This window comes from Camelus dromedarius, chromosome 20, assembly GCF_036321535.1.
Source record: "Camelus dromedarius isolate mCamDro1 chromosome 20, mCamDro1.pat, whole genome shotgun sequence".
NCBI lineage: Eukaryota > Metazoa > Chordata > Mammalia > Artiodactyla > Camelidae > Camelus > Camelus dromedarius.
In genome coordinates, this window is record NC_087455.1 from 17,828,394 (window position 1) to 17,848,985 (window position 20,592).

The following is a 20,592-nucleotide window of genomic DNA, read 5'->3' on the forward strand; positions in this document are numbered from 1 at the left end:
AAGTGCACTCAAGTTGATTTCTGTGCACCCTAAACTTGAAGAGGTACTGCCTCAAAAAGAGGTTAAGGTTGTTCTAACCAGGAGCGTGCCACTTGATCTGGTGATCCTGTGTCATAGAAGAATAAGACCTCAAAGTACAGAGAAAATACAGGTTTTCTTTGTAAGTTTTGAGCTGTTTTTTGAATCCAAATTACATATTGTAAACAGTAAAAATTGGGGGGAAGAATGCATAAATCATCAGTACATTCATACATTTATTAATGTAAATACATTTAGTGTACAATTCAACCCAATGTAAAAATATAAACTTAAATATATTAACTCTACTTCTTTAAGTTAAAAAGATATGAGACAATTCAAGACTGCTACCATGTTAAAAAATGTGTATATATATATATATCTGGAATATCTTTCAATTTAGGCTTAAAAAAATCAGTCCTTGGTCCACAAATGTTTTAAAGGAATAGGAAAAAATGTTAAGGCATCCAGTTGGACAAATTTAAGAACACTCAGGATAACAAAGGTTTTTAGCTTTAGGACAAAGCATACATTTTAGTTTAAGGCTGAAAGATTCCTGTATCTAACTTAAGCTTCCTTGGGAATTTACGGAAAGAAAATGAATTACTCAAACTGGAACTATATCAAAATGTCAAGTTAACACATTTTGGCTTGTAATGATGCCAATGGGGCTAATGTCTGAATGATCAGGGCCTTAGGTTTCTAAATCATTTTAAAGATAATTTCATTAGCAGGATGCTGGAGCTTTCATTTTATTTTTTTCTTCGCTCTTTCCCATCTCTGCTTTAACCTATGCAACACTAACCAAGACCTAATAAGATCACGTTGCAGTTAATTGAAACAGCCGCCAAAAAAACAGCTGCAAAGAAAAATGTCAACACAGAAGTCCACAAATTCAGAAAAAAATAAAATTAATAATTTTCTCAAGATAGTCAATGATGCATTTAGTTTTCTCTGAACTTTTCTTGGGTTTTTGAGAGTTGAATAACTCGTATTATCTAAGATAGTATTAAAACCAAGGAAGAACATCAGTAGACTGTGGTTGCCAATGTTTTATGTTTTTCTTGCAAACTTTTCTGATTGGTGCTTTTTTTCCCTAGTATTTATTCCTTGCTCAGTAACTTTTCCATGACTCCCACATCCAATTCCTGGCCACAGAGATGGGCTTATAAACTGGATGAATCTAATCGTAGTACCCACTCACACAACAGTTTGTCCGAAGGTTGGTGGTATGACCCGAGCTGAGCTAATCAGGGTCCATTTAGAGCAAGAGGAGAAGTGGCCCAGCTTCTGTGGTCAGGGTACCGAAAAGACAAAAAAGCAAGCCAGTGGAAGACCATCTTTCCTTCCATTTGGAAAAAGCCTGTCTGCAGTAAGAGAGAATGGAGCAAAGATAGAGTGAAAATTAGGGGTGGGCAAAGAGAATCCTGGGGCATTAAATCTTGATTCTAATCCTTGAAGCCTTGGTTTTTGTAGTTTTTCTTTGCCTCTGTGAGCTCTTCTCAAGCATCCTTTCTTGCTACAGAAACTAATAAATTCCCTTTTTGGCTTAAGCCATTTGGAATTGGGTTTCAAACATTTGCAGCCAAAATTCTAACACAGAATATAAGCTCGCCTAATCCCACATATTATTTTACCGTCAAGAATACTGAGATGTCCTTGCCCAAGATCACACATCATGATTGAATTGCCTTTCTGGCTCTTCAGTCTACCATGCAAAGACTCATACATTGAACACCTGTTAAAAACCCTACATGCACAACAGGTGATAGGCTAAGTGAACTATAATACCCTTAGATGCTGCAGACTACTGGGGTAGACTGAATTATTGGTCCTAATTCTAACTTGTACCTTCTGCTTTATAACTGCTGTGCTTCCCACTGTGGACAGAAACAACCCCCCACTCAACTAACACTGGGCTTGCTCAGGAGAACTTGCTCTGATGAATGTACACTTAGAGGGTCTAAAGCTGCCCCCGTGGTTTGGCTTGTCTTCTTATGCTTCTGCCACTTGTTATAGGTGAGAATCTGTGTAACTAAAAAAGAAATTTTACCTATTTTTTGAATAGGCCATATTTACACATGCTATAAAATTCCAGAGGTACGAAAGGGTATACAATGAAAAGTAAACATCTTCCTTACTCTCATCCTCAACCACCCAGGTCCCCTCCCCAGAGGAAGCTGGTACCCTCCAGAGAATCCATATCCAAGAGAAGTCAAATAGCCTGAGTCAAATCCAGGCCAGAAGGCGGGGGGGCTTCTGGATCAGGCTGGAAAAAGTCCTTTCTGAGAAGAACCCGACTCTCTTACTTGAGGATACATTATTTATAATCTGAGAGACCAGCTCCTCCTGTAGGCAGACTACAAAGGACTTATTACTATAGACTGACTGCTAGTCTACAAAAGCACTTGTCATATGGAGCCATATCATTTAAACTCTGAAAAATTCACTGTTTCCAAAATGTGCTTGAGATTACTTTAGGATATATCTGAAAAATCAGATAGGGGATAGCTTCTTGACCAAAAGTAGGTTAGCAAGTAAGCACATACTGTTATTTTAGTTTGTGCCATCTTCAAATTATTTTTCTCTCCTTTTAGAGGCATATCATTCCAATTCAGACCAAACAATTGAAAACACAATAAAAGTAATTTTAATTTTCATCTACTTAAAGCAGTATACAAGGTACCTGTTTTCTCATTTTAAATTGTTTGAGACTCAAACTAAATTTAAAAAATTAAGCTGAAATGGTAACTTACATGTTTAATTCTAATTTGTACCACTGATTGACTGTACTTGATATTTTCATCTGCAAAAATGTTTAAAACTTTTTCCCTAAAAGGGTAATGAAATGAACAGAACAACCACTGATCAAATTTAGAAATTTATAAAACTTGTTTTTAAAAAAGAATTATTCATGAAAATTAACCAAAAATAAACCCTACCAAAGTTTATTACAATAATCTTTCACAGAATCAATAGCTTAAAAAAAATCCCCAGTGAATACTTTAATGTAAAACCACAATGTAAAAAATAGGAACTTTAATTCTAGTGACTAGAATAACAGCAGATAAATAATCTCCTTCAAAGGAAAAAAAAAATACTTGAGGGGAAAAAAATGGTGTAACATGTGTAAAGCCGGAAATTTAAATATCAGTTTAGTTCCTCATTGCTAACATGGCATTTATATCCCAGATGAGATTTCGTAATTGATCCATAATTTGCTTCAGCTGTTGATTCTTCTGTTTGAGTTTCTGTAGAAACAAAAGAATTTATCAAAAATGTTTCATGAAATATAGACCATGAAGTTAGAAGATTAAAGTGTCATAAGTTAGAATGCTAATGATCCAGACAGAAATTAAGCTTTACAAATATTTCCTTAAGGCAGAAGGTCTCAATCTTTTTCTGGCCACAGATACTCACTAAAAGGCTTAATGAATTCCAGTTCAGACCAAGGAAGCCTGTGGCTCCAGCCCCCACCCCTCTTACCCCTCCACTTCTACCACCAAAGAAAATAAGCTAAATATTTCATTGTCATAAAACCTAAGTACATAGGTTTTCCGAAACACCGCATAATGTAATGATTAAGAGCACAAACCCTAGAGCCAGATTCTCTGGGTTTATACTCAGCTCCTTCACCAACTAAATATATGATGTTGGCCAAGTTACTTACCCTCTCTGTGCCTCAGTTTCCATGTCAGAAATATGGGGATAACAACTCTTATGAGGTAGGTTTAGTTATTATGAGGATTAAAAGATTTGATTCATGTAAAGTGTTAGAACTGTACGTGGCATATAAGCAAGCATTCAACCAATGTTACCAGTAGGCACAGAACATAAACCATCAATACAGAATATAGAATATAATAAAAACGCAACGCATGATGCAACTGGTCTTTCAAACATGTGGCAGAAGTCATGGAACACAGCATGTAGTGCGACCTGTGTCTGATTCTGGAAACTGAAGACAAGGTGGCACAGCCCCAAGAAGATCTTCACAGCTAAGGCCTGCTGGAGGCCCTGAGTGCGCATGGCTGGTGTCTCTGCATCTCTAGGTCTGGGTTTTTACTAGACCACAGTTTACAAATATACTTTCTTCAAATCCAATGTCTGCTTAGGTAAAACAAGGTAAAAATAGAGACTTTCTAGTCAAAGTGTTTTTGCTAGTTATTATGATAATCATTACTATTAAGTAACCTTTGGAAACATTACATTGGGAAATAATGTATTGAATCAGCTAATTTTAAAGATACTATATTAAAATACCTCCAGATAAAGTAGTACATGTTCTTTATAAAGAGACCTAAAAATCTTAGTTTGCTCTTCAATGAAATAAAAAATAAGATTAAATAAGTCAGTTACTCATATTACCTCTGTCTAGAGTTAGAGAGGTAACGGGAGGTAAGAAACTAAAAGGGAGAATGAAGAAATTCTTATTGGAAAACAGAAAAGCAATTTGCAGAGACTTTAATGTTTAATATTAATTAAATTTAATTCATATTTGAAAAAAGGATTAACACAACACAGTCAGATGAAACATGACCAGACAGTACTCAGGGTGTGTGTTCAGTACACAGAGCCATAAAGCTAACATAGTACTGGGGAGAAAGAGACTATCAGGTAGCATTTTAGGTACTCTGTCTCCTTGTTCAGTTCTCACATGGCCCATCTTCTAAGTTCTTTTGTCATAAGTATGTGGTAGTTTTTTAAGCAATTGTAAATATTACCTAACCAAATGGACCCAGATAACTGGGTGAGGTGACGAATGACTGAATGACCAGTACCAAGCCCATAAAGTCTTTGTCATCCTAGAGAGCAGGAAACTTGACCCTTCTGCCAGCAACAAAGGGTAGCAGCAGAAGAGGAATATGAGAGTAAATGTGCTGTGTTGGGAGGCTGGAAACCTCAGGTCTAACTTTGCCTCTAACTTGCTATGTGATTTTAGACAAGCTCCTTATCCTCACTTTTCTTGTCTAGGAAATGGGATTATATAAGCTACTAGGCCCTTGCCAGTTCAACTCTACACCCGCATGTAAGATCACAATCAGTTACACAGACACGTGTAATGAAAACCAGTAGCTTTAGTTCAGGAAACTAATTCATGGCTTCAAAATGGTTCAAAAGTCAGCTGCCCTCTTCTACTGAGCCATCACCTGCCTAAGCCATGAGAGACTTCAGTGACCATGATTCCCTGCTCAATTCTAATTTTTTGGGGAGGGATGTGGAGAAGAACAACTGATTAAGACTAAAAGGAACAGCAAGAATATAAGTTGATTTAAAAAAAAAATTTATTTGAATTAGTACTTTCTGACGTATCTTGAATATGGCCCTTTTTAAAAATTTCAAAACTTCCCTTTGGAATAGAATTCTGAGCGTGTAATACATTTTGTTCCATAAATATTTACTGAGGGTATGTGAGGTGCCTGGCTCTGGGTTAGGCATTGTAAGGGAATTAAAATGAGTAAGAAATGGTCCTTGCCTTGAAGAAATTCAGCATCAAGTAGGAGGAAGATAATGCCCCAAAATAGACTATAATCTGGTTAAGGCATATGGTGGAGGAAACATATCAGATGCTGTGGATCCCCAGCTGGTAAAGTGAGAAAACAAGGAGAACACTTTTGACTGGGGTCTAGAAAAGATGGTGAGCCAAGAGTGGAAGGAGCATAAATTTAGGCTTGTTGGTGGGTAAGCGGGACCCAGAACAATTCCTGACACAGGAGAAATACGAGTTAAACTGCAACAACAAAAAAGACTAACTGGGCAAATGTGTGGGATGGCATCTCTTAAGCAGTTTCAGTGGTGATGAATCTGTGCCCACGGGGAAGAAGAGGAGGGGTTTCAGTTTTTGAAACAGTTGAAGACCATTCAAAAAAAGAAAGGCCAAGTCTGGTGAAACAAGCTTAGGGATCACATTTTCAGTATAAATTAAGGAGCAACTAGAAGTAATAAAATTATCTTCTTGAGTGGTTAAAGTATGAGACTTTCAAATCAACATCAAAACAGAGGTTATAGAAGGCTCCCACAATGGTTGCATCATTGGAAAATGTGGGATATTTTCAAAATAATATTCAACTCTAGGGAATAGTAAAAATTTTCTAAAGTATGACATAAGGCATTTGGATAGTTTGTCTCAAAGAGTCCACACAGTTTTAAATTTAAAAATTAGCATACAAGTAAAATAGCTAGAGCCAAAACACATCATGAACATATCAACAGCCAAGGTGACAGTTATGCTTATTAGTGGCTAAATTGTAAATAAATTTTCATGGCATGATACAGGATTTAATATATACAGTCTTGCTACTGATTGATTTTAACAGAGGTTGACAGCGCGATTATCAAAATCCATCAGCTGTGCCTAATTTGTTATGTTAACAGGTGAATGTGTAAGTAGAGTAGATACTTAAAAAATGTTTATGCTAAGTCATACATGTAATTTAATATTCATACAAAGGCTGTGACAGGTGGTCAGAAATACTTTAATTTCAAAATGCATGGACTCAATTTTATATCAACTCTGTAAAAACCACCCACATATCTCTGAATTTCACTTTACCATCAACAGAATAGTTTTAAGCAAAATAGAACTCATTCTGCAGCCTTAAAACACAGTCTCAAACAAGTGTTCATCTTTTACTTGAGTATTAGGGCTTATGAATTCCAGGACATACGAAGAGAAAATAAAGTATTTTAAAAAGCCAAAAATATGCATCTAGTTCTGTCATCTGATGATTTCCATCACATACTGATTACAAATTTCATGCCCCAAAGTCTCATGGCTTTTTGTTAGGCATTAATGTTATAGATGTTGTTAGAAATCAGACAGACCATATAGATTAAATAGTAAACACACCATCAATTATGTTGTTCTGTCCAATTTCAAGTACACAATGATACACAGCTAACCCTTGAACAATGCGGGGGACTGGCTCCAGGACCTGCCGCGGTACCGAAATCCAGGGGTGCTTCAGTCCCACAGTCAGCCCTCTGTTTCCATCATTCTGCATCCACAGATTGAGTTAACTGTGAATTGTGTAGTACTGTAGTATTTTATTGGAAAAAAACAGCATTTAAGTGGATTCACAGAACACCTGTTGTTCAAGGGTCAAGTGTAGCTGAAAAAATTAAATCAACGAATTTAGACTATTTTTAATAGCATCTATGTGATTATGAAATTAGATTAGGCCAACATTTTACCATCTGAAGGTAGCTATTAAACATTTCCCACAGAAACACTCAGGTGTGTGTGCCATTAAGGCAGAAAAATATATTAATTGATCATGAGCTTACTCAGTGTTTTAAAATTTTTCAAGTATATTTTAATCTTACTTTCTAAAGGGAGGTACAAAATTGGAAAAAGTTGGGGGAAAAGAATAAAATACATTAGTAGCACTGATTATACAAGATAACTTGGTTAACAGTCAGAATATGTATTATATTCAATTCACATTTATGTTTTATTTAAGGAATGAATTAAAAACCTCTTTGGGTCAAAAATCCATTTGGCTTAGTTTTTAACTATTAACTTTATTTGCTTCTGCTTTTTTTGAGAGGGATTTCAATTTGAGTTAACCGAATCTTAGTCCTCTCTCGTTTTTTTTTTTTTTTTGCTTCTGTTTACCACTTAGTTCTCCAGTTTTGTTTCAAGTTATTGTAACAATTGCCAGGAAGTAAGAGAGAGCCCTGAGGCCCATCAAATAGGTATTTCCCCTGCTCCTCAAGGGAGGATGCTTTCTCTCTAAATTCTCTTTTAAAAAACTAATTCCCATAGAAATACAGGGCTAAGCTTTAAAGTTTAATTTAAAACATTTAATGAATTATTTCCTCTTTGTAATAATCTTCAGTTTGACACTATGTTAACTAAAATAAGGTTTACCCCAAAGTTAGAAGCACATACAACAGTAAATTCAGCAGACTGAAATGGTATGATCAAAACTGAAGAGTTCTCAAATGCCTGAAGCATAAATGGGAACACGGAATTTAAAATACAGGCTTTTATTACATAAATAGGTAAACCTTCAGAAATACTGTCTATTCTGTGTACTGAAATAAACCTGTTACAGATAAACACTGTGGACTGAATACATGTGTTTATCTTTTCTTTTTTCTCAGACCCTAATAAAATGGCAGGAGGGGAATGAAAAAGCTATAAATCCATGTGATGTGAAAAATGATCAGAATGGAGACAACAGTAGATGCCAGGTGGCGCATTTTAAGATGAAAAGTAGAAGGGAGGAGTAAATGATGTGGGAGGAACTACTGTACAGCCCAAGTGATGCAGGAAGGATGCCACTGAGAACAGAGCTAGTCCTCCGTGGAGAACTGGAGACGGGTGACATTGCAGAGTCACCATCTGAGGCCCAGGGACGAAAATGGGAGGGAAACAGCTTCAGGGACTAGTGAGAGTCCCAGGTGCTCACCCCCACTCCTCACCAATAGGTGACTGAGCACCCTCTCCTGTGTCCTGCCCCATCTTTCAGGGAACAGGAGGTTTGTTTCCTGTGAAACTAAACCAAAACAGCTGTGGTTTCAGTGTCAGCAGCACAGCAGAAGGCAAGTGGACAGGAGAATATCACCCTATGTAGGGCACTGGAAGATTCTTTTCTGAAGAAAATTAAATAGCCCTAAAGAAAAAAAACCTCAGCAAAGGCCAACTTGCTTCCCAACCTCGCTTTGATGAAGCTAACTCACAAAGCCTGTGATTAGCTTTCTCCTGCCCCACTCCCAAATATAAAAGGCTCATGCGTTTAAGCATCAGATGCTCACCAGACCTTTTAGAGCCTCCATCTGCAAAGACAACAAAGCAGAACAGACAGGGGTTGGCAAACTGTGGCACAAGACCTGTCTTTGTTAAGGCCCATGAGTTGAGGATGGTTTTTACATCACAGCAAGGACCATGTGTATCTCACAAAGCCTGAAATATTTACTATCTGGTCCTTTAAAGTTTGCCAAACCCTGTATGAGAAGATTATGGAAGAATACCTTCTAATTTCTGAGGGAAATGAATTTACAACATAGAATTTTATATCCAGCCAAATGATCAACTGGACAGATAAGTGGAGACTAAAAACTTAACTCCCTGCATTCCTTCTGAAGAAGCCACTGAACTTACCAAGAAGGGAGTAAATAAAGCAAGAAAGAGGAAGACAGGAGATTGAGGAAATAGTGAAAGCAACAGAATAGGTGAAGGAAAGGCTCGGGACAGTGGCTGAACAGCAGGACTAGAGAGCTTTCAGTCCAGACCTGGCAAAACAGACGACTCTGGGGGGAGGGAAAAGGAATCTGTAAGTCGTCTAATAATTCTGACCCTGGGAAGATGGAAAACAGTACTGAGGTGCTGCCACAGATGCATAAAGAACTAACCAAGATTTCTTTAAAATATAGAAGTTAATTATTAACTCCAGGAAAACAAAAAGATTGTTCAAGGAAATGTTAATGTTAGTTTACTATGTGGCTTAGCAATAAGCAGTATTTATGTGCTATAATAATATGAACACAGAATATTTATCAAATCCCAATTATGGCATAACTGCATTGAAGGGTTGGGGGAAAGGAAGTATGTAGGTGGGTCCAGGACAGAGAGAGACTGTAAAGAGAGCTACATCCTCATGTGGAGAAAAATTCTTTTATATATCATATCCTTTGTATCAATTATATCCTTCATGAAAATTCACAAAATTCTAGGTCAATAGCTAGTAAAAGTTTTTTGATTATACACTGTCAGAGTATCACCATATTCTGATTATGTGAAAAGTCTTTCAAAAAAATGAAGAACAGTTTATTTTTTAAGCCATCGTATTAGAAAAAAGGGGAACTTAGAGAAATGAAAAGTGAAATGAAACATATATTTATAAAAAATTATACCTTCTGAATTTACACAAGCTTTTTTTCCCCCCAAATATTACAAAATCGTATGTAGTAGAGAACAAATTATATTTATGTCACATGTGGTACTTTTAAAGTTATCATTACAGTGGTGGTCTATTTATATATACATTTCATTGCATTTTATAAATAATATCCTTACTACAGAGAAATATAATAGGAGGCCTCCATTGTGAATTAATACATAGATTACCAACAGAAACATATAACACTTCTTAATAACTGAATGTCTCATATCTCTGGATGACTAAACACCATTTATTCTTCAAGGTCTAAATTTAAAGTTCCTAATCCCCTACCAATTCCCTGCTGTAAATTCTTTATGCTCACTACTGTCAAATTTGCTGGAAACAGTCTTCTTAATTTGTATTTCTCCTTAAAAAAAAAAACTAAAAATTTTCTTTTATAAAATCTATCCGTCTTTCTTTTCTCCTAAGTTTTGACATACATTTTTCTTTTAATTTTCCAATATTTCGTTTTGCAGGTTTTATTGTAAACTCCGAAATTCATTTTGACACATGGTATAATGTAAAAGCTAGCTTAATTTTCTGCAAAAGTTCCTATTTTTAAAGCCTAATTTTTCACACAATCCCTCTTCTGTCATATTAAATTATCATATACAATAGGAAGACAGGTTTTTTTCTATTACTTTACTAACCTGTCTATTCTTGTGCCAGTATTTCACACTTAATTTTTTTTTTTGTAATATGCTTCATATCACGTTTTAATTTTCAGAGCAAAGAGTTCTGTTTTATTACTCTTATCAGAATTAAAAATATATATATTTTGGTATGCTCTCAAGAAAAAATAATTCCAATTTGAATTTTATTTGGATTTGTTTTTTGATTGGTGTTGCACTGAAATCTCACTCTTTTTGTGTACTTCCAGGAGAATTCATATTTGGATTTAGATTGTTACTGCATTAAACCTAGGAAATAATCGAGACTGGCATTTTTAGAATATTGCCCACACAGAACTTAATGTGTTCTTTCAATTATTCAAAACTTCTTTTATGTATCTTAGTAAGTTTAGCCACATGTATCATCAAGATAATTCCTAACTACTTAATATTTGCTTCTACGTCTGTGAACAGGATCTTATAGTCTAATTGGTTTATAGCATTGTAAGAAAATGACATCAGTCTTGTATTCAGCCTAATCTAACTGGTATATAGCATTCTAGGTAAATGGTATTAGTCCTGTATTAAGTCCTTTTATCAAACTCTTACTAATTCTACTTGTTAATCAATGAGTTTCTTTGAGGTTAAGAAGCTTGAGTTATGATGTTATGTACAAGATTAACAAACTTAACAGTTCTGTACATAACATTATAAACCCTGTTTCCTAAAGTTTATTTCTGTTTCACTGTCTATAACTTCTAAAACAATATTAAACATAGTGGTGTAAGGCATCTTATTTTATGCCTGTTTTTAATAGGACTAGTCCTGTATTTCACACCTCTATGAAAAATGTTGGTTACTTATCTGAAATAAAAAGGTTTTTTTTTTTTAAAGACATCTTAATAGTTTTAAGCATTCTTTGAAACAGCAACAAAACTGAATTCTATCAAACCTCCTTTAGATTTGAGAAAAACATTTTTTCCAATTTAATCTACTGATATTACATATTATATATGTAAACTGCATTATCCTCCCATACCTCAAGAAACCCTCTATGGCTGTGGTGGATTAATTGTTAATACCCCGATGAAATTCTACTAACTAGCATTAAGAATTTCAGGAGAGGGCAGGAGGCAGGGTGTGTATTTTTAAGTGAAAGAGTGAAATTGGTAGTTATATTTAGTGTGTTGGTTAGGTTCTAGTAAGCCTGGGCCACGTTTCCACCACAGAAGGGACTGACAACACTTCTTATTTCTCTCTGTTTCATGAGAACTATCTGAACAGTACCTTCTGGACTTATGAAACCATTCAGCAATAAATTCAAGTTAAGTACTCGAGCAGTGGACAGTGGGATAGGGTGGTGCTCTGACAACTCTGTCAATTTCTTACTCAGATGTTGAGACATTCATATTTCTTATTTGTAAATTTTTATCATTTGCTGCTCCAGATACGCTGTAAGCTAGAGAGCTGCAATGCTGCCTAGAAAAGGAAAACGTAAATGGGTTGTGACTGAGCCGCCTCTGAGGATTTTGTAAGAGTGCTGTTGCCTGAATTCCGCAGTCTCACGTCTGACTGTTCAGGTGGTAATTTCTGCCTCCCTTTGAGTTCTGGCTTGTATTCTATGTAGGCTGAATTTGCCACAGCCACAACTTCATGTAGTTCTGTAATTCACATTATGTTTTTGAGTTACAAAGACTTCCTTGTAATTTGTATCAATAATTCAGAAACAATAAAATATATAGACTAACAACTCACTTTATTTACTTCAGCAATTTCTCGCCTCTCTTCACTGGCAAAACGAGGTGGGCCAGCCCGATCGTCATTCTTCGAGCCATCTTCTTCCACATATGGAATAAGTTGCTAGGAGTGACATACAGAAGTTACAAGTCAAAAATATGACACACAATTTCCAGTAATACTGGTATAGATAATGCAATTCATCTGATTAAGGTCAATTTTTCTACTTTTCTTTTAAGAACATAAAAATGCATCTTAATTCAGATGATGGCCTAAATGACAGCATTAGAAGTCAGGCATTTCAGTGCATTCTCTACAATAGTTTTCAGGTTTCTTTTGTAAAATAGTCCTTATAGTATGAGACATCACATGCAGTTAAGTAATATCCTACTCACTCAATTAGCAAATATTTAATTGCCAGATACTAGGTGAGGAGACACTGCAAAAATGGTGACAAATAAGTTATGACTCCTACTCCAAGGAAACTTACAGTCCATTGAGAGAGAACAGGTTTTCCTTCATCTATACTAGGAAGAAAGGAACTTCGTGGAGGTGTAATGTACAAATGTTATTTACTTGCTATCAAGAACCTCCATGTCTACATAGGTTTCTAGGTATCTTATGTCTTTCAGTTGGGAGAATATTTTTTTGTAAGAGAAAACATTTACAAATAAATGAAGCTTCTAGCAGAATTATAATTAAATGTATGGTTTGTGATGAAGTTTATTTGATGCAGCCCCTTGCAGACGTGACAAGAGACTTCAGGAATCATCTAGTCTCTACCATCTTACATTACCAATGCAGGAACAGGCTAGAGGCAAGTAATTGGTACAACCAGAAGTCAGTCTGATCAAACTTTGAATTTGTGGGACAAATATAAACTTGCCCACATCCACAACTACTTTATTCCTTTCTGCTCTCCTATCCTGATGCAAGCAGAGGGGTCCTTCCTCCTGAAGACAGTTAGTCTCCATTCCTGCTGTGCCTAGATTCCTCTGCCCTCCTGGTCTTCATTATTCATTCCATCCAACTTCTCCCTACTGTTTCCTTCCTTTATCATCTAAACCTCGAATGGTCTTTCCCATTTGGAGGAAGAAAGCCCCAAATCCTCAGTGCCATCCCTCCTTTCATCTACTGCTCTCCTCTCTCATTTTTAATTTAAGCTTCTTATAAGACAGATATCCACTTGCTGCCTCCAGTTCCTTGCTTCCTGTTTAATCTTCAACCCACTGAGATCTGACTTCTTGTTGCTACCATTTCACTGTTTCAAATATACCAACAATTTTCCTCTAGCAAAATCTGCTGGACAGTTCTCATTCCTTATTCTCCTTGACTTCTCTGCAGCATCTGTCAGTGTCAACCATGTTTCTTATCTTTCTTTCACATCTTTGACCACTTATTCTCAGGCACTATTGCAGTTTACTCTTTCTCTGTTCACTCCTTATGTGCTGATCACCCAAAACAGAAAGTACTGATCATGTGAAATTGTTCTTCATTTGTCATGAGAGAACAGCCAAACCTCCCCAACTACCTCTGGCAGCAGAGACAGAACTTGTCAACAGGAAAGGGCCAGCTATAAAAATATCATATACTTAATTAATTAAAATGTATCTATGACCTGAGATTAAATTTGAAAAATATATTTTAAAACTAGAGTGATTCCACTAAGCTAATCTAAATTAATAGTGATAAAAATATAACCTTTTTACCTGTAAAGAACTTACATGAAAACCATTTTTAAAGTATTTTACAGTACTATTAAAACTCCTAATAAAAAAAATTAGGCACTGATTTGATTAAAAGGAGACACTGACAAGTATAAAAATTGCCACAGGCAACCCTCTCCTCCCAACAGCAAAAACTCACTATAATCCTGGATGTTAAAGTCTACAAGAAGTTATTAACATGAAAAGATAGTACTAATTCTCCTTCTCTATATATGTGTGTGAATGTATATATGTGTGGATGTGTGTGTGTGTATATATATATACACATACAATATTTTCATCTTCTCTAGTCAAACACCAATATAATACAAAATCTGGAAATATTGTGAAAGTAGGAGAAAGAGAGAAAGGAAAAACCTGCCGGCGTCTGGAGACAACCTTACACCCCACATTCCTCCTCCCTCCGCCGAACTTGCCTCCACTGGGATAGGATCCATCCCTCCGCAGTTTTCATTGCATTTGTCGTAGACCAATCTCAGCTTCCTGAAGAGGATGGAAAGTTGGCGAAGGTGATCCTGGAGCTTTGCTAACCGGTCTTGATAGGTTCCAGTATGATAAGTGACACCATTTGGCAGCTTCTCAGACAGAATGAAAATGTAAAGTAATGAAAATCAAGATTTTTTTAAGTAAAGCTAGCAAACAGAAGCATTTCTAAAGCAATGCATAAAAGAAACTGTTCCTCACAGTTAAATCAAGTGCAGTTTTAAGAATTTAAGAGTAATAACACACTCATTAATTAATTAGCTCCTTGGCTAATTGTAGGACTGCAAAGCAGCTCGAGAAAAGACTGCGATAAGCCTCTCTAACCAGTTGAAATACTTTCCCCTCTGATTTTTGACTATATTTATATTACAACTTTGTATTATAACTTTAAAAAGAATGCACAATTTTAATAATACTAAACTATTATATAAAGGCAGCAAGCTGCTGAACTCAACCAGGAGGTTAAAAACAAAATACAATTTAAAGAAAAAGAAGAAAAAAGTGAGTATCAGGAACTTTTAGCAGAAGAAAAAGAAGAAAATACCTTAACTCTGGTAAGATAATTGATGGTTAAGGCATGCATTACAACATAAATCTGCCACCAAAGGTTTTACTTTAAAAAGAAATCAATAGCAGGAGATACAGGTACAAATCAATCTGTACTTGAACGTCATGAATAAATTATTACAAGTGACTGCTATGTTCATAACTCTGACTTGGATGCTTATATATTTTTAATTCAGGGATTTTTATCAAAAGAAGCCAAAAATAATACTGAAATGATAAAATCACAGATAAATGAAATCAACTACTACTTATTCAGAACTAAATGCACTCTTTGTGCAGTGCTGAAACTCAGGAACAAAATCTTCCTTTCTCTGTACATCTTTACAGTATTTTATTCCCACAATTTGACCTGTGAAATCATCCTAAAATTAGAATTAACAATATTTGTACCATGTTTTATAGTAAATGAGGTAATTTCATTATAAGTGGCTTAAAACCAAGACCCTAATTACTAACAGCTAGAAGATCAGTCCAGTCTTTCTAAACCTCAGTTCATCATTTTTTTCTTTTTTAAACAGATGAGGTAGGAATGCAAAAAGAAAAATAATGCTCAATACAATGTCTAGAGGAAAAAGAAAACAAGACACACTAGCGTTACATGTAGGTGAAACCATAAACATGGGAGAAAAAAAGACTGGAAAGGCCTATACATAGTTATTTAAAGGTGTAACAGTTGATAAAAGATGTAATAGGGAGATAGGCCTAATAATTCATTTTCTTCTTTTCTCTCTTTTCCAAATTTCCTGTAATGTTATGGTTTACAAGTTAAGAAGACAGATCTTCTGAAATTATTTGAAATCCATTTTTATTGGGATTTTTAGAAATTCTGAAGTATTAAAACACTCTGAGGATGATACCTCAAAGAAATGTGGTAAAATACCAAAGACAGAATTAATCAAAAGAGTTTAAAGTTAAAGAGTTCTCCCCCCAATACAATGTAGGGTTTCTGATGACCTTTCGATTTATGAACTTTCACAAACATTAACAGATCAAAGAAGAGTTTCAAAGGGTCCCTGCTTTCTGTTTTGTGTGATGTTAAGGAGTATAATAAGTCTGGGTATTAGTTTTCATATAAAGCACCAGCTTCTCAAGGGAACAATACTTTAAAAAAATTTATACTTTTCATGTGTCAGGCACTGTTCTAGAAGCTGGGGTGGAGCAGTGAACATAAAAGAGACAAGTTTCCTATACCACAGAATATGAGTTACAATAATACCTAAGATCTCTTGGTATACATTATAATGTAGATATTTAGCTAACAAGCACATCAATAACCATCTCACTCATGAATACTGATGAATATCTATAAATAAATATATAGTCATACCTGCAGACACTAAAAAGGCATTCAACTAAATTCAGCATCCATTCTTGAAACAAATACAAAACTCTTAATAAAAATTCCTCACCATGATAAAATACATTTATCTCAGTTAAAAAGTTAACACCATGGTTAATGTGGGAAGGTTAAAAGCATCTGCACTAGAGTCAGGAACAGAACAGGATGTCTACCAAGACCACTAATACTATCAGTGAACACTTATGGAGGCATTGGCAAATGCAATTAGAGAAGAAAAAAAGCTGAAACATTAAAAAGGATGTGGTATAATCATCACTATTTACAAATGACATGATAAAGTGCTACTATCAATAAAGGAAGTCAAGAAAGAGATGGATACACAATTAATACACAGAAAACAATAGCTTTGCTTTCATATATAAAAACAAAAGAAAATGAGGAAGGAAGTAGACCCCATTTACAACAGCAACAATAAAGATAACATTTCCAGATAAAATATTTGACTTAAAAATGTCAAGATAAAGATGAAAACTTAATTTACTTCATAGGGACACAAAAAAGGATATTGCATGTTCTTAGTTAATAAGACTGAACATCATATGGATGTAAAGTCTCTCTAGGTTAAGTCAACTGAATAAAAACACTAACAGGTTTTTCTCAGAACTCATAAGCTTATTCTAAAGTACATGTGAAAAAATAAGCAAGAATAGCCAGGGCAGTTTTGAAAAATAAGTGTAAACACTTCATAGAGTCTCAATAAATATAAGAAAGTTTGTCATTGCTACATAAAAGAAGGCAGCCAAGTGGAACACAGCATCCAGAAACTGATTCATCTGTATGAAGTAGCATCTGAAATCAATGTGGGAGGAAAACGAATTATTCAACCAACCTTTTGGGAAAAGTAAGGCTGGGGCCACGCCTAACACTTTATACTAGGATAAATTCCAGGTGGATCAACGTTTTAATTGAAACAAAACAGAATTTTTCCTGATTTTGGAGTTGGGAAGGACTTCCTAATTTAGACATTGAACCTTAAAAGACTGATACATTCGGCTACCTTAAAAAAATACATATGTATGGCAAAAGGTAAACTCAGTTTCCTTAACTGTAAAATAGGGATAAAAATACTTCTTAGAACTGTTCTTCTAACAGTTTACCTGACCAAGAAAAGTACTTGACCAATATTAGCTATTAGCTCTACTAATTCGACTTCAGTACTTTGCATACATCAGGTTAAAAATAAATATTTGCTAAATTCTGAGAGATCATTTAATCCATACCTTAATTATTTAAGATATTAATCTATTAATTTTTAAAACAATTACCAAAGATTTCATATCTTCTCTTGGATTCTCCTTGAATTTTATTTCACTGGCTTATTGATAGTCTTAAAAGTGAGACCAGACTTAAAAAAAAAAAAAAAGATTACATAGTGTATGATTCCATTTATATGAAACTCTAGAAAATGAAAACTAATTTATGGTGCCAGAACGCAAACCAGAGACTGCCTGTGCATAGAAGGCCAAAAGTAAACATTTCAAAGGGGCATGAGGAAGCTGTGGAGTGATGAATGATGGTTTCAAAAGTATAAACATGTCAAAATTTTAACTAAATGCATTTTACTATATGTCAATGATACCAAAACAAAGCTGTTTTACAAGAGTTTTCTTAGAAACTACAGAATCTGGTCGAATCTAGAAAATATGGCTCCAACCTTCCAGGAATCCGGTCTGGAAAACACCATCTTTACACTGTAGACTCTCGGGAACAGACACGTCACTGGCGAACACTTCTCAATGTAAATGGGGCAGCCCTATGCCTGACGTGTGCAGAGGGCAGCCGCGCTGACGCCCAGGGGACCCACGTAGCGACCAAGCCAGCACCCCTTTCCCTCACAGGAGCATCCTGCTTTCTCCACGCACGCCCTCCTTCCCACCTGCATGTTCCTCAGGAGCTGGAAGATCTCCATGGTGCGGTACACGATGTCCTGGACCGTCTCCTGCCCGATCCGGCAGAGCGATGCCGTGTTGACCTCCCGGGCGGCCTGCTGAGCCTGGGGCCCGGCGAAAGGGCCGGGCGCCATCCCCGACGCCGCTAACGGAGGGGTGGACATGGCCCGGCTGCGAGGTCAGGTCAGCAGGGCCGGAGAGTAGGCGTCAGCGTGGCCGGCTGACCCTGGGCAGCTGCCGGCCTCGCCGAGGGTAGGAGCTTGGAAGATTCCGGCGGTCTGATTTCAAAACAGCGGCAGCGACTTCCGCTACCGTGACGTAACGCGTCCTCAACGTCACGGGGGCCGCCCCCTCGGCGAGCCCCTGGGAACCTGTCTCCGCGCAAGGCCGGCCGGGACTGGGCTGGAGGGCCCGGGCGGGGGCGGGACGGACTGGTGGAGTAGCCAATCACCGACTGCTCTCCAGGCAGGGGGGCGGTGCGCGTGGTAGAAGGCCGATGGGCTTTCCCACAGTTTACTTTCCAGTCTCAGCCCGTGGTTAGAATTCCTAATAGAGCTTACTTTGTGTTAATTTCCTTGCTGAGCGTTTTCTTATAACAAAAGCTTGTAGTATTGTCCGTTTACAACTAGGAGGCAGGCTCAGAGGGGCTAGTCTGACTTCTTTAGTCGCATACATCTTGCAACTGATACCCTGCGAGTTGAATTTAGAAAACGAAATCCCTGATCTTGCATGCTTCGCTGTGGTCTGATAACGACTCCCCATTTGTTGTTAGTCCCCGCTCAAAAGTCGAGAAGGTATCCTGATCACCGGAAGTATAAAATTAACACTTCTTTCTCTCTCGCACGCACTCCCCCTCCTCTTCCCCTTTCTGACTTTGGCACTTGTTACTGTTCTATATAATTTTCGGTTTGTTTACTTTCTGACCTCTCCTTGCCTTATACACACACACTAGAACGCAAACTGTGAAAAATCAGAGACTATGCATTTTATTTGATTACTGTATTGTGAGTGCTTAGTGGCTGAAACACAGAAGGTGCTCGGTAAATATATGTCCCTTCTACCACCTTTACAGCCAGCACCAGCCACTGGAACCTATTTCATGATGCTCTCTGGTTCTGAGCCTTCTGCCTCCTTCTTCCCTATTTAAGAACCCTTTTGATTACATAGGGCCACACAGATAATCCAGGATACATCTTTACTTTAAGGTCAGTTGGTATGTTACTTTCTCTCCTTGCCATGTAACATAACATACTCACAGATTCAAGGATTAGGATATCAGCTATTTTAGGAAGGAGAGGAGTGCATTATTCTGTCTGCTGCATGCCTCTAGTCCAGCTGTCCCTGAACTTCAAACTCATGTACCTAATTGCTTATCTGACTTCAACAGCTAATTGGCATCTAAAACTCAACATGTTCAAAACCAAACTGCAGATCCTCCCAACTTTATTCTGTGATGTTTCCCATCTCAGTAACTGGCACCACTATGTGCCAGTTGCCCATCGGACTTCTATCTTTCTCACCTCACTTCCAAGCTATCAGGAAATATAGTGGACTCTAACTTTCAAATATATCTTGTATGTGACCCCTTCTCATTACTTCACCTCTTCCACCCTAGTGCAACGTGTCTTCTTTTCTTATTTAGATTGTTAAGTGATGATCAAAAATGCTTTCTAAGTGGACTTCCTTGCTTCTACTCTTGCCCTATTCAGTCCACTCTCATTACAGTACTCACAGGGGGTCTTTTAAAAGCATAAGTCAGCTTGTGTCTCTCCTCTGCTGCCAGAATATCTTTTCATCATGTTTAGTATAAAATCCAAGGCTCCATCGCCTACAGAGCTTCCAGCCCCTGGCCTCTCCTGCCATCTCAGCTCCTGCTCTCTCCCCTCCCTTTAGCCACACTGGCCTCTCTGTCATTCCTTCTACATTCCAAGCTCCTCTCACTTCTGGGTCGTTCCTTTTGTGATAGGAAAGCTCTTCCCTCAGATAGCTGTCCAGGTCTCTGCTTAGAGTGGTCATACAAGACCACCTACTTAAAATAAGCTTCATTAGTTTTCTATTGCCTCTGTAACAGAATACTACAATTTAGCATCTTACCACAAATTTATTAGCTTATGGTTCTGTAGATCAGAAGGCTGGTTCTGGTCTTGCCAGGAGAGCCTCAATGTATTGGCAAGGCTGGGCTATTTTCTGGAGATTCAGGGAGGAATTAGTTTCCTGTTCTTTCAGGTTGTTGGCAGAATTTAGTTCCTTGTGCCTGTAGGACTGACGTCCCCATTTTCTTACTAGGCTATAAAATGAGGGCCATTCCCA

The 20,592-nt window shown here is 36.9% G+C and overlaps 1 protein-coding gene across 1 annotated transcript; it reads right to left on the bottom strand.

Annotated features, from left to right (window-relative positions):
• Window positions 1-2,645: 2,645 nt before the first annotated feature.
• Window positions 2,646-18,595, bottom strand: MED30 (mediator complex subunit 30). The gene is made up of 4 exons (XM_010988435.3): window positions 18,270-18,595; window positions 14,400-14,558; window positions 12,275-12,379; window positions 2,646-3,269 (listed from the first exon to the last, which is right to left on the bottom strand). The coding sequence occupies exons 1-4, from the start codon at window positions 18,444-18,446 to the stop codon at window positions 3,174-3,176; spliced, it is 537 nt and encodes a 178-aa protein (XP_010986737.1). The 5' UTR covers window positions 18,447-18,595; the 3' UTR covers window positions 2,646-3,173.
• Window positions 18,596-20,592: the final 1,997 nt, after the last annotated feature.

Excerpts from the sequence above, each read along its gene's own strand:
- MED30 (XM_010988435.3), bottom strand. The coding sequence starts at position 18,446 with ATGTCCACCCCTCCGTTAGCGGCGTCGGGGATGGCGCCCGGCCCTTTC. Across the intron at positions 14,559-18,269 it reads AGCTCCTGAGGAACATGCAG|CTGCCAAATGGTGTCACTTA; the intron begins GTGGGAAGGAGG and ends CTGTCTGAGAAG. Across the intron at positions 3,270-12,274 it reads AAATTGCTGAAGTAAATAAA|AAACTCAAACAGAAGAATCA; the intron begins GTGAGTTGTTAG and ends TTGTTTCTACAG.